At 46.6% G+C, this 15,005-nt stretch overlaps 1 protein-coding gene across 2 annotated transcripts in view; it reads left to right on the forward strand.

Moving 5' to 3' along the window:
* The window catches only part of LOC121552168 (pleckstrin homology domain-containing family G member 1), a 96,126-nt gene extending 83,193 nt beyond the window's left edge, over positions 1-12,933 (forward strand). For both annotated transcript variants that reach the window (XM_041864888.2, XM_041864887.2), the window contains exons 10-17: positions 24-110; positions 7,536-7,569; positions 7,681-7,773; positions 7,907-7,965; positions 8,157-8,348; positions 8,538-8,660; positions 8,851-10,738; positions 11,145-12,933. In XM_041864888.2, the coding sequence (XP_041720822.2) occupies positions 24-110; positions 7,536-7,569; positions 7,681-7,773; positions 7,907-7,965; positions 8,157-8,348; positions 8,538-8,660; positions 8,851-10,738; positions 11,145-12,172 (3,504 nt within the window). In that variant the 3' untranslated portion in view covers positions 12,173-12,933. The remainder of the gene's footprint in view (positions 1-23; positions 111-7,535; positions 7,570-7,680; positions 7,774-7,906; positions 7,966-8,156; positions 8,349-8,537; positions 8,661-8,850; positions 10,739-11,144) is intronic.
* The last annotated feature ends 2,072 nt before the right edge of the window (positions 12,934-15,005 follow it).

Below are 15,005 nucleotides of genomic sequence, written 5' to 3' on the forward strand. Positions count from 1 at the left end.
GTTGTGTTGTGCTCCGCCCCCAGGCCAAATCCCAGCAGGACAAACGCATGTGGATCCTGCATCTGAAGAAACTCATACTTGAAAACCACCCGGCTAAAATCCCAGCCAAGGTGAGACACGGAGCAAGCAATGTGTGTGCTCACTAACAACATAAACACAACAATGAGTGGAGTATATAGAATGGTCTCTCTCCCTCTTTCTTTCTCGATCACCCCTCTCTCGCTTTCTTCATCTCCTCCTCCTCCTCCCTCTCTATCTCTATCTCTCTCTCACCCTCTCTTCCCTCTTGGCTCTGGTGCAAATGGAAAATGATGCTTTTGTCCGGAGGAAATCGCTGAGAGTGTTCATTGTAATTACAATAAAGGGATCTCTTGTTAAACTTGAGGTTTGTAAAGTAGGCCTGTTCTGTTTGGCGAAGACTACTGTCTGGCGCCATCTAGTGTCTGGAAGCCCCATATATCAACCTCAATTATAGCCTTACTGAACTCCATAATACGGAGTTCACTTTAAATTAACATTTAAAAAATATTCAACTTTATATTCATCATCTCCAGCACCACCCCAACATCATAATATGTGAAAATTGCACGTTTATACAGTACCAGTCAAAAGTTTGGACACACCTACTCATTCAAGGGTTTTTCTTTATTTTTACTATTTTCTACATTGTAGAATAATAGTGAAGACATCAAAACAATGAAATAACAGATATGGATTCATGCAGTAACCAAAAAAGTGTTAAACAAATCAAAATATATTTTATGTTTGAGATTCTTCAAATAGCCACCCTTTGCCTTGATCACAGCTTTGCACACTCTTGGCATTCTCTCAACCAGCTTCACCTGGAATGCTTTTCCAACAGTCTTGAAGGAGTTCCCACATATGCTTAGCACTTGTTGGCTGCTTTTCCTTCACTCTGCGGTCCGACTCATCCCAAACCATCTCAATTGGGTTGAGGTCAAGGGGATTGTGGAGGCCAGGTCATCTGATGCAGCACTCCATCACTCTCCTTCTTGGTCAAATAGCCCTTACACAGCCTGGAGGTATGTTGGGTCATTGTCCTGTTGAAAAACAAATGATAGTCCCACTAAGCCCAAACAAGATGGGATGGAGTATCGCTGCAGAATGCTCTGGTAGCCATGCTGGTTAAGTGTGCCTTGAATTCTAAATAAATCACAGACAGTGTCACCAGCAAAGCACCCCCACACCATAACACCTCCTCCTCCATGCTTTACGGTGGGAACTACACATGAGGAGATCATCTGTTCACCCACACCGCGTCCCACAATGACACAGCAGTTGGAACCAAAAATCTCCAATTTGGATTCCAGCCCAAAGGACACATTTCCACCAGTCTAATGTCCATTGATCGTGTTTCTTGGCCCAAAACAGGTCTCTTCTTCTTATTGGTGTCCTTTACTAGTGATTTCTTTGCAGCAATTTGACCATGAAGGCCTGATTCACACAGTCCCCTCTAAACAGTTGATGTTGAGATGTCTGTCACTTGAACTATGTGAAGCATTTATTTGGGCTGCAATTTCTGATGCTGGTAACTCTAATAAACTTATCCTCTGCAGCAGAGGTAACTCTGGGTCTTCCATTCTTGTGGTAGTCCTCATTAGAGCCAGTTTCATCATAGCGGTTAATGGTTTTTGCGACTGCACTTGAAGAAACTTTCAAAGTTCTTGAAATGTTCCAAATTGACTGACCTTCATGTCTTAAAGTAATGATGGACTGTCATTTCATTAAATCAATTTTTATCGAAAGACCCATCTTTAGGGAACTGAAACTCCCCGTGGGCAATTGTCCAGTCATTCCATTTCTTAAATATCCATTAAGTATCTGTCACGCCCTGGCTCTGGGGACTATGTTATGTTGAGCCAGGGTGTGTAAGTCTATGTTTAATTTTCTATGTTGGGCTGAGTGACTCCCAATCAGAGGCAACGAGTGTCAGCTGGGTGTCTCTGATTGGGAGCCATATTTAACTGTTTGTCTTGCACTTTGTGTTTTGTGGTTTCTTGTTCCTTTTGGTTGTGTATCGAAGGACTTCACGTTTCGTTCTTTGTTTTGATCGTGTGATCAGTTGAATAAATATAATATGTTCACCCGCAACGCTGCGCCTTGGTCTCCCTCATTAGACGATCGTGACAGAAGAAACCACCTTAACCAGACCAAGCAGCGTGTTCAGGAGCCATCGCTGGCAGATCTCCGTGGCAACCTCGACTGGATCAAGCAGCGGGACGAGGAGAGAGGATGGACGTGGGAGGAGATGATTGCGAGTCTGGCAAGAGGGAGGAGAGACCCCCAGGAAATTTTTAGGGGGGGGCTCACGACGTCGGGCCAGCAGGTGTACGGGTTAGAGCGGTGCAAAGCGTTGGCAGAGAAGGCCGCCAGGTTAGGGGGGCCACTGGGCACAGAGGAGAGGGAAAGTGTGGAGGCACGGCGAGAGGTACTGGGGTGTGTTACCAGTCCGGTCCGGCCCGTTCCTGATCCCTGCGTTGGGCCAGTGGTGTGTGTCCCCAGTACGGTCCGGCCTGTTCCTGCCATTCCCACCAAGTCAGTGGTGCGCGTCGTCAGCCCAGCCCGGCCTGTTCCTGCCATTCCCACCAAGTCAGTGGTGCGGCGTCGTCAGCCCGGCCCGGCCTGTTCCTGCCATTCCCACCAAGTCAGTGGTGCGCGTCGTCAGCCCAGCCCGGCCTGTTCCTGCCATTCCCACCAAGTCAGTGGTGTGCGTCGACAGCCCAGCCCGGCCTGTCCCTGCTCCACGCACAAAGCCTACGGTGTGCGTCGACAGCCCAGCCCGGCCCGTTCCTGCTCTCCGCACCAAGTCTGTGGTGCGCGTCGCCAGCCCAGTCCGGCCCATCCAAGCTTCCCGCACCAAGCCAGTGGTGTGCGTCGTCAGTCCGGCACGGCCCGTTCCTGCTCTCCGCACCAAGTCTGTGGTGCGCGTCGCCAGCCCAGTCCGGCCCATCCAAGCTTCCCGCACCAGGCCAGTGGTGTGCGTCGTCAGCCCTGTCCGGCCCGTTCCTGCTCTCCACACCAAGTCTGTGGTGCGCGTCGCCAGCCCGGTCCGGCCCGTCCAAGCTCCCCGCACCGGGTCAGTGGTGTGCGTCGTCAGCCCGGTCCGGCTCATTCCTGCTCCCCGCACCAAGTCAGGGGTGCGCCCGTCAGCCCGGTCCGCCCGTTCCTCCTCCACGCATCAAGCCAGGGGTGTGCGTCGTCAGTCCAGCACAACCCGTGCCTGGGTCGTGTCCGGAGCCGGATCCGCCGCCGAGGCGGAGTGCCCACCCGGTCCCTCCCCTGTTGTGGTTGTTTGGCGCGCCGGAGTCCGCGCCTTTGGGGGGGGGTACTGTCACGCCCTGGCTCTGGGGACTATGTTATGTTGAGCCAGGGTGTGTAAGTCTATGTTTAATTTTCTATGTTGGGCTGAGTGACTCCCAATCAGAGGCAACGAGTGTCAGCTGGGTGTCTCTGATTGGGAGCCATATTTAACTGTTTGTCTTGCACTTTGTGTTTTGTGGTTTCTTGTTCCTTTTGGTTGTGTATCGAAGGACTTCACGTTTCGTTCTTTGTTTTGATCGTGTGATCAGTTGAATAAATATAATATGTTCACCCGCAACGCTGCGCCTTGGTCTCCCTCATTAGACGATCGTGACAGTATCTTTCTGGAGGGCTGGATATTGTTAGGTTAAATATTCATCAGGGGTAACAGGCTTCATTGGGGTTGGCCCCGAGGGCATGTGACAGGGAACTTTTGAGTTGTCTGCCATGATTACTAGTTTTTATTGGGGTCGTCCTACGTGTAATGTGGGCTAATATGCAAATGTATTTCCTATATCAGTGGGTGCCTAACGCTATCTACCTAGTACTACCTCTATTAATAGTTTGGGGTAAGATAACAGTGAGGTGGAAATACAGTGTATACACCAGTATAATGCTTTATGTTTTATATTTTAAATTGAATGCAGTCTAAGCGAAAAGATTTTAACATTATTACAGCCGTTAGCCAACCAGGCTAAGGTAAAAGGCTCAACAAACACAGGAACTAGGGAAGTTGTACAGTGGGGGGAAAAAGTATTTAGTCAGCCACCAATTGTGCAAGTTCTCCCACTTAAAAAGATGAGAGAGGCCTGTAATTTTCATCATCGGTACACGTCAACTATGACAGACAAAATGAGGGAAAAAAATCCAGAAAATCACATTGTAGGATTTTAAATGAATTTATTTGCAAATTATGGTGGAAAATAAGTATTTGGTCAATAACAAAAGTTTCTCAATACTTTGTTATATACCCTTTGTTGGCAATGACACAGGTCAAACGTTTTCTGTAAGTCTTCACAAGGTTTTCACACACTGTTGCTGGTATTTTGGCCCATTCCTCCATGCAGATCTCCTCTAGAGCAGTGATGTTTTGGGGCTGTCGCTGGGCAACACGGACTTTCAACTCCCCTCCAAAGATTTTCTATGGGGTTGAGATCTGGAGACTGGCTAGGCCACTCCGGGACCTTGAAATGCTTCTTACGAAGCCACTCCTTCGTTTCCCGGGCGGTGTGTTTGGGATCATTGTCATGCTGAAAGACCCAGCCACGTTTCATCTTCAATGCCCTTGCTGATGGAAGGAGGTTTTCACTCAAAATCTCACGATACATGGCCCCATTCATTCTTTCCTTTACACGGATCAGTCGTCCTGGTCCCTTTGCAGAAAAACAGCCCCAAAGCATGATGTTTCCACCCCCATGCTTCACAGTAGGTGTGGTGTTCTTTGGATGCAACTCTGCATTCTTTGTCCTCCAAACACGACGAGTTGAGTTTTTACCAAAAAGTTCTATTTTGGTTTCATCTGACCATATCACATTCTCCCAATCTTCTTCTGGATCATCCAAATGCACTCTAGCAAACTTCAGACGGGCCTGGACATGTACTGACTTAAGTAGGGGGACACGTCTGGCACTGCAGAATATGTGTCCCTGGCGGCGTAGTGTGTTACTGATGGTAGGCTTTGTTACTTTGGTCCCAGCTCTCTGCAGGTCATTCACTAGGTCCCCCCGTGTGGTTCTTGTGATCATTTTGACCCCACGGGTGAGATCTTGCGTGGAGCCCCAGATCGAGGGAGATTATCAGTGGTCTTGTATGTCTTCCATTTCCTAATAATTGCTCCCACAGTTGATTTCTTCAAACCAAGCTGCTTACCTATTGCAGATTCAGTCTTCCCAGCCTGGTGCAGGTCTACAATTTTGTTTCTGGTGTCCTTTGACAGCTCTTTGGTCTTAGCCATAGTGGAGTTTGGAGTGTGACTGTTTGAGGTTGTGGACAGAGGTCTTTTATACTGATAACAAGTTCAAACAGGTGCCATTAATACAGGTAACGAGTGGAGGACAGAGGAGCCTCTTAAAGAAGAAGTTACATGTCTGTGAGAGCCAGAAATATTGTTTGTAGGTGACCAAATACTTATTTTCCACCATAATTTGCAAATAAATTCATTAAAAATCCTACAATGTGATTTTCTGGAAAAAAAATTCTCAATTTGTCTGTCATAGTTGACGTCTACCTATGATGAAAATTACAGGCCTCTCTCATCTTTTTAAGTGGGAGAACTTGCACAATTGGTGGCTGACTAAATACTTTTTTTCCCCACTGTAGGTTTAGTCTGAATTATTATTCTAACTTCTTCAGGCAAATTCTCGTTTGGAAATGGCCCTAAAACAGTTTCAAAAGAGGTTCCACTCAATACAGACAAGGACAACCTATATCTAAAGTCGTTAGTTTCTATAACAGTTTTAGCATATAAATCAAGATCTAATGCGGCACACCTAGCCTGGTGTCCGTTGTTACTAAAAGGCCACTCCACAAATGAAAACGCCCTTTCTTCAAACAGGTGTCTAGCTAACCCAGAGTTTTAAGCCCACCATCCAGCCATTAATCAATAGTCATGTTAAAGGATAACACAATACATTCAATAAGTATTACACAGGGACAAACTTCTCGTTTACTGTCCCTCAATCAATAACCAGGAAAAACTTCTCGTTTACCGTCCCACAATCAATAACCAGGACAAACTTCTCGTTTACCGTCCCTCAATCAATAACCAGGACAAACTTCTCGTTTACCGTCCCACAATCAATAACCAGGACAAACTTCTCGTTTACCGTCCCACAATCAATAACCAGGACAAACTTCCCGTTTACCGTCCCACAATCAATAACCAGGACAAACTTCTCATTTACCGTCCCACAATCAATAACCAGGACAAACTTCTCGTTTACCGTCCCACAATCAATAACCAGGACAAACTTCTCGTTTACCGTCCTATCACTCCGGAGTACACAATTACAGGCCTTCAATCATATAACCATTGGCTTTATACTTGGATTTGTCTTAAATCCTATCACCAAGTCAACAAATCATATCCACACCTAGGAATTTCTAACTATCACCCAGGTGGTCTGTGTCCGTTTCCAACAGGTTCGTCCATTAATCATTCTGTAATAAATCAATATATACCACAATGTCGGTTTCGTCTCTTAAATGAACAGCGTACTGTGAGTGAGGTGCCACTTACGTGTCAGAATGAGTCATCAACCACACAGTGCTTTGTTCAAATTACAGACTTTAGTTATATAAGAGGCGTCTGCTTACTTTTAAGTAATTAGTTGCGTGGCACAGTGGGTCGACACTCACTCCTGGCAAGCTCGCCAAAATGTTGATGATTCTTTGCACAGTGCTGATTCTTGTTATTAAAACAGACTTTAGATAAGAAAATGACACAGACAACGACTTCCAAATATATGTAAAAACCTTTAGTAATGCAATTGCAGACAGAAGTTAATACAAAGACAACAGCAAAATGTAGCTCTTCAAAAGTTTTGCAAAGTGTCTAAAACAATCTCTGTGTTTTATACTAGCACTCCCTTCCCATAGTGTGATGTTTACCCCTGACCCTGAACTTGCCCTAACAACAACAAAGTATTCTTCCTAATCCTGTCTTCCCACGAACTCAGTATCAGGGGGTGAGGTGTCAGACAATAAAACGAGACATGTCTAAAGACAATGTGGCAATTGTGGTTGCAGGGTTCTGAGAACTTTCTGTTGTCAAGGCCTCCATAGTTTTTAATAATGTAAGCAAATGCGCATAATAGATCATATATTCCCCATCAGGTGCCAGAATATAACTACAAAAAATGTGTAGACTGCAAATTGATCGCAAGAAGCCAAAACAGATATAATATTTGACTAAAACATAATTAGCTCAAACCTTGCTTACGTTTGTATTTGATTACGTGTCTCTTTATAATGCGTGGGAATACTTCAGTGCAGATTTCCAAAATGAAAATCATTTGGAGCTGATTTCCTGGTGTTTTTACAGTCTTTTAAGTCCAACAATGATTTTTAGATTTTTCATAAAAAATTATAATTTTTGGCTCAGAAAACTTGGAGGTCCAAATAAAACCACCCGCGTGCCAAATTCGGCACGTGGGCCGCCAGTTGGGGAACCCTGCTTTAATGGTTGTTGTTTGTTTTTTTCTCTTGATTTTCAGGCCAAGCAGGCCATTTTGGAGATGGATGCTATGCGTAAGTATCCATTTTTATTGATTGAAGCCTCTTGTGACTATTATAAGATCATTAAGTTTATGGGTGTTTATTTGAGTGTCTGTAACATTCCCTCTTTCCTGTCCTCTCCAGACCACCCAGGGTTCCACTACAGTCCCGACGGGGACAAGAGGAGCCCCCACACCATGGAGGGCCCCTCCCCTCGACGGGTCCACAGGAAGTCAGGTAAGGAACATAGGAAGTACAGGGACAGGGACAGGAACAAGGTGCTGTAAATTATCGGTGCTGATGCCAATGGACTGGGCCTGTTTCTCTGCCTCTATGACTGAGATGTCCTGTCCAATCTGTCTCTCCTCAGAGCCTCTGTCCAAGTTACTAAAGAACGCTAAACATGGTGCCAAGGAAGATGGCTCAAAGGTGAGCTTAATCCCACAATTCAGTCATTTTATATGAATGGTGACGCAATGCTACAGTTAGAAACAGTGTTATATCTCCATAATAGTTTCAGATAGTTTGAGGTGATATTTGCAATGGATCCTAAACCCCTCACCTAACTCTCACTCAAGGACACATTTAACACTCCCTGGCTTATCAATCTCACTCTGTAGCGGATGAGTCTGGGTGCCACCCTGCTCTCACCTGTGTCCCAGTTGGCTCTGGGCACTATTGGCCGCAGCCACAGCCTGGTCAACCAATCACAGAAGTCCCTGGACCCAGGCGACCATTTTGACCATAGCGACAGGGAGGATGGGGAGGAGCCACATCAGCAGGACGCCGACGATGAGGATGACAGCGGCCTGGTGAGTCCCTCCTACCTACCCACAATGCACCAGTTTGACCATTGAACCTCTTTCTCTGCACTGACTTTTATCAGAGTTGCCAAATTTGATTTCCATCCCTAGCCCATTGCCCTAGCCCCTTTGCGGGTATAAAGGGATTTGATCGATAAAGGCATGTTCATTACATGATTTTCTAACTGTGTGTTGCAGGGTGGGGGAAAGAGACTGCGAGTCCCAGGGAAGTCTAGCAGGAAGAGGTTGAACCAACAGGCGTCTATAGACAGCAGCTTCAACCAATGGAAGACCTTCAACATGAGCACCTCAGACCTACAGGTGACTGACCCTAACAGTGTGATGAGAATGACTAGTAGGAATAATTGTGTACAGGACTTGTAACTGTAATTTAATAAAGTTCTGTGTTTGTTCCCAAAAAAATACTTTCACCACACTCGTTGGTTAGCAGTGCAAGCTAGTATATCCACATTTGCACATTTACAAAATAATCTAATCTCCTTCTACCCAGAGGGCTAAGGAAGGTCACCACCCTCCTCTCCTCAGGACACCCTGTGTGACAGAGGAACCTCCGGAACCCCACGTCCCCTCCATGCTGGTCCCAGACAGTGACCCCCAGACGGTGGGGAACATCTGGGCGGACCACCGCGTCCGCAGAGCCATGTTCCCCACACGCCAGTGCACCATGAACCCCGACGAGGAGGACGAGGACATCTACCAGATGTTTGTCCCCACCGAGCCCGGCGGGCCAGAACCACCTCCTGTTAGGTCAGAGGTCACGTCATCTCCCAGCAGGACCCAGGGGCGACCGTGCAGCTGGCATGTGGAGCAGGTGCCCTTAGTGCAGATCGACCCCCCATCCACCGAGGACAGCAGAGTGCTGCGGAGAGCCAGCAGCGTGGGGGAGAAACAGACTGGCGCCCGACAGAGCCCCCCTGATCAGGATGACAACCAGGAAGGGATGATCCACACCGAATCCTCCAGCAACGACATCTCGGCTTCGTCGTCGGCCGAGCAGCTGACGATAGACGACATTGAGAATGTTTACGATAACATCAGCTATGAGGACCTGAAGAGCATGGGGCTGATCAGGAGGGAGCAGGAGGGTTGGGGGGCCCAGAGAGAGGCCCCTAGACACACACAGGTTCCTGGGGCCCTAAACACCGGGGTGACAGGGGGTATTACAGAGCCTCTCATCGAGCCAGACAGCTTGTCTGACAGTAACCGCTCCTCCACCGCCCAGGAAGGGGCGCCATTTGGGACGTGTGAGCTGAAGATCATGGAAGAGGAGAACATATATGACACTATCTGCTTCAGGGAGCCCCCAGCGAAGGGTGACAGGGACGGGGACAAAAAGGCACAGGAGAAGGACAGTCTGTTGCAGTCTGCCTCTGAGACTGACCTGATGGGCTGTGAGGGACTTGGGGGCTTCATGTCCGAGGAAAGCCTCCATTTTGGAGAGGATGAAGGGATGGAGGATAACTCTCATCCTGTCCACGGCACCTCCGAACCGCACTACTCCTCCTCATCTGCCTCGAAAACATTCTCCCAACGTTCCCACACCGGCGACCAGATGTCGGAGCAGGTGGACGAGATCTGGAACGATTTGGAAAACTACATCAAGAAGAATGAGAAGAAAGTGGAACGCCTTCCCGCTGCGTTTCCCGTGAGCACCAGCGAGGCCTCCAAGACCTCATCTGTCAAGAGTAGCCCCAAAAAGAACAACCCACATACAGCCAGCCCCCAAACACGCAGCCCCCAAACACGCAGCCCCCCTACCAAGAGACCCATAGCCCGCCATCCCAACCCTCCCACTGTGACCCCCCCTCACCAATTCACCATCCCCATCCTCAACATCCCAGAGCTGCTCAGAGAGGGTACCTTTGAAGACGAGGACCATTACCCCTCTCACTCTCCCCTCACTCCCCCGTCCCTCCCCCTGCCGGCAATCCCAGACCCCGCCCCTCCCGGGACAGTCAAGAGCATCCGTAACAAACTGGCCCGCCTCAGCAGTGGGAGCTTCCGTCTGGAGGATGATGATGAGCTGGGGGAGCTGCCCCAAAGGGAACTCAGCCAGAGGGACCTCCACAGCCTGTTCCCTGGGGAGCTGGGTTTGGACTCCCCCTTGGCTTCCTCCTCTCTCCTTCTGGGTGACTCAGTGGACAGCTTCTCCCAGGAGCTCATGGACAAGACCAAGAACCGTGTGTTCCTGATGGCTCGCCAGTACAGCCAGAAGATCAAGAAGGCCAACCAGCTGCTCCGCATGAAGAGCATGGACCTCAGCGACATGTCAGGAGGACGTAACAGAGAGGAGAAGAAGCAGCAGAAAGACCTGGAAAAGAAGCAGAATGACCTGGCAGCCATTTTGGAGGAGAAGAAGCAAGGTGGTGCTGCCATAGGTAACATAAACAAAATCAGTAGTTGCTTATACCTTACAGTTATGATATGTACAGCTAACTATTTTTTTGTGAATAAAATAACTGAACAATTCTAGTGTGTTTTTTTTGTCATTCATTGTCCCCTTCTTCCTCTTTGTCTCCTTCTCCCTCTCCTTCTCTCTCTCATTCTCCCTCTCCTTCTCCCTCTCCTTCTCCCTCTCTTTCTCCCTCTCCTTCTCTCTCTCCTTCTCCCTCTCCTTCTCCCTCTCCTTCTCTCTCTCCTTCTCCCTCTCCTTCTCTCTCTCCTTCTCCCTCTCCTTCTCCGTCTCCTTCTCTCTCTCCTTCTCTCTCTCTCCTTCTCCCTCTCCTTCTCTCTCTCCTTCTCTCTCTCCTTCTCTCTCCTTCTCTCTCTCTCTCTCTCTTTCAGGCGCGAGGATAGCTGAGTACTCCCAGCTGTATGACCAGGTGATGTTTAAAGACCCTCCAGGTCAGGGCTCCAGCAACCTGGGCCCTCCTGGCTCCCACTATGCCCACCCAGGGCTACCCTCTTCCCAATCCCTGCCTGAGTCCTGCTCCTCCCTGGGGCTGGAAGACGACTGGCTCCACTCAACCTACAGCAACAGGGAGCTGACCAGCTTTGTGTCAGAGATGCGATCCTCCACCCCCAAGAGCAAGTTCACCCCTGCCTGCTCCATCCCCGCCCTAAAGACCCTACCTCCCTCTCCGGAGACCCCACCCACCCAGCGGTGGAGCTCTTGTGTCTCCGCCCCCAGCGAGAAAGAGGAGCATGTGTACAGTTATATTAAACGACACACCTCCTTTAACTCCCCCTCATCTTCCTCCTCCTCCTCTAAACCACCTCCTTACAGCCGCTGCCAGTCTATCTGCTCACTGGGCGACCTGCAGGAGAAGGAGAATGACCGTGCTGGGTCCAAGCGTGGTCCGACTGCTGTCCAGAGATCCTCAGAGAGACTCCATGGCCCCAGCAGTCTGGTCCGGGCCGGTCGGCAGAGCAGCCTCCCGGAGCGGTCCAGCTTCGGTCACGGTCACTCTGACCTCACCCTGCAGGACAGTCAGCAGGTGGTGGTCCTGAACCGCGCCTCCGCACTGAGCGTGCTCACAGCCACCCAGAACTACATGGCCAACTTCAAGGACAATGGCGACGATGACGACGATGATTACGTAGAGATCCGCTCTGAGAACGAGAGCAAGCAGGATCAGGACTGCTCCAGGCAGCGTAACAGCGGTGGTGGTGGTGGTATTTCCAGGGGACCAGCCCAGAGCCAGACCCAGAGTCTGCCCTGCACTCCGGTGAGGTCCTCCTGTGGGCTGATGGACCGGGAGTGTCTGCAGGAGTACCTGTGGGCGGAGCAGCAGACGCAGCAGAACCAGTCCAACATTGTCCAATCACTCAGAGAGAAGTTCCAATGCCTCAGCTCCAGTAGCTTTGCCTGAGTCGCCTTGACTACCCTTAACACACCACCATGTGAACATACTAGTGTATGTAGCGCAAGCAGTTCTGTAGCTTTGCCTGTCTCATCATGACAACAAATAACAGTCCAGTATACACAAAAGACAACAAAGGACATGATTTCCTTCTACACACAACACGTCTAGAGTTATTATAACAAGGAATGACACGCTAAATGCTAAATTCAGCACACTACTGTACACACACATTACACACTACACACAACAAAGGTATGTAGCTTTGTCAGAGTCTTCAGGACAACATGAAATAGTCATATGCATCTTTGCCTGGCTCACAGTTACATTTCACACACAACGTGCAATACTGCAGCTTCGCCAAAGTCACATGTTCAAATTTCAACATATCACAAAACAACATGCCAAATACTGCATCTGAGTAGTCATGGTATCATACATGTACAGGAGCATACTAGTACTACAGAGGCACTCCACCACCACAGCACTTCCTTACAGCCTTCCATGTCAAGTAAATTGACGTCCATATATATTTTAGATAAGTTGAAAAATAACTATGAAACGGTCAAAGTTATCATTCTAGCAAACTGTGGATGATATTGCTGAGTCCATCAGGGTGTGGCAAGGGGCTCAGAGTGCATGGGCTTAAGGTTCAAAGGGAAGCATACAGGTTATCTTTTAGAGATGTTGGAAATGATTTTACATTTTAGTAATTTAGCAGACGCTCTTATCCAGAGCGACTTACAGTTAGTGAGTGCATAATTTTTATTTATTTTTTCATACTGGCCCCCCGTGGGAATCAAACCCACAACCCTGGCATTGCAAGCGCCATGCTCTACCAACTGAGCTACACGGTGACATGATGATGATGCCATATACTGTACAGATCCATTCATTCTAACCCTTTCCCCCTTCAACAAAAACTCTGACATCCCAAAAATGTAATTTGGTAGACTGCTGTAGACTGCTAGCATCTCTTGATGAGGAAATGGCATTGGCTGGGGTTATGTTGCTGTAATATGCTGTTTTAAACACCAGTTAATTCTAGTAAACAAACCCCTTATCAAGGTTTTCAACCTTTGAGTATCGGAAAAGCTCTTCCTTTTTAAAAGTTGTTTTGTTTATTTAACTTCCTATAGCTGAGCTTACCCGTTATCAAAGGGATGATCCTATGTGACTAAACATCAGTGGTAGTGTTTTAACTGTGTACAATACAGTATCAACTCATTTAACAATCTGTACAAGCATCTTGAAGAATTAGCAATTAGCTCAGGATTACAGGCTAGGTATGGACAGGTTATCAGCAATAATACTTTTTTTTTAAAAATAGGATCCACATGCATTTTTAAGCATGGAGCCTCCACACATACTGTTCATTAAGATGAGTCTACCTATATTTTACGTTGGATTTGGTGACGTCAAGCAGTAGATAGCCTATACCAGTATTTCTATAATGATTGGGTTTTCTCAACCTGCTTTGTCATAACTAGGGGATCATTCTTTAAACAGAATAATCTTCAAATAAAAAGAAAAGTATGTTGATATTTCAAAGATTTTCAATAAACAGCGATAGGAGTTATCTATTTATTTTGAATCTGTGTGTCTGAAAATGTTAATAAGTATATATTAGTCCTGTAGGTTGAGTGGCGTAATTCATCTCAAGAACCTAAAATGGTATTTTATCTTATTCAATTAAAAAAACATTGTTTTTAAGAGGGACCATGGAGGACAGCGTTAGGGTGAGTGCTTGTTAAATGAGTGCAGTACTGTATTTGATGTAAATTCCCCCCCCCCTAATCATTCAATAATCCTGATTGTTTAATAGATTGTCACATACATTAACTTGATTTGTTGTTTTGACCTGACATCATTTCACAGTTTCAGTAGTGAGGATACATGTTTGACCTCATCAATGTCTCCCACTTACAATATCTTATCTACAAAAAATCCCTATTCTTGACCCCAGTTTGTAAATTAGAATAAAATGTATTTATTAAAACGTTGTCTTCTTGATTAATTTTTAGAGACTTTGGATCAAATTTGGTTAATTTGTTTACTGTGAATGTTACAAAAATGTTTAGCTTTTCTTTATACACTGTTTGATGATATTTTCTTATCAAAATAATAAATGAAAAGTTGGAATGCACAATATCATGGCCTACTGTTCATAGCAACGTTAATGTATCCAAAACAACTTAAAAATATGAAGTATGATTATTTTGTTCATGGTATATTTTGTTTCTTGTGTTTCACTGGTGGGGACTGTCAACCTTAATTGAAATTGAATTTACTCTTGCACTTTTTCTTTCTTTTTTTAACATTTGATTTGTGAACACTTTGTAAAGATGTACATTTTAGGAAAGTTATTCTTGTATGCTTTATAATGCTTTAGTGTTTAAGTTAAGTGTACTGTAATTTGTTTAACTGCCTAGGAAGCCATTCCTCAAGAAAACAAATGTATTTGAGGCAATAAAGAAAATAGATACTTAAAAATGTTTTGGGGGGTTTGTGACTTGTTTGTTGATCACTGATCACTGACTTGTAAGCTACCCATGACTGAAAAACATGATGGATAAATTCATACACAAGATTGCATGAGAGCTATTCAGAGTAGAGGTTGGACCTGGCCCTGAACGGACCCAAGGTCAATCAGACTGACCCGAATGGACCTGAGGACAACTCGACCTAGACCCAACCCGTACCCTAACAGGTCCGGATCTAGACCAGACCCAATTGGACCTGAGTGACAAAAATGTTTATCAGCCAAGTTGCTCTTCTGGTTAACAAATGGGTCTATATGTTGGCTAGGCCTTCTATAAGTCAATAAATTCACCTTATTAGC

Source organism: Coregonus clupeaformis, chromosome 36, assembly GCF_020615455.1.
Source record: "Coregonus clupeaformis isolate EN_2021a chromosome 36, ASM2061545v1, whole genome shotgun sequence".
Taxonomy (NCBI): domain Eukaryota; kingdom Metazoa; phylum Chordata; class Actinopteri; order Salmoniformes; family Salmonidae; genus Coregonus; species Coregonus clupeaformis.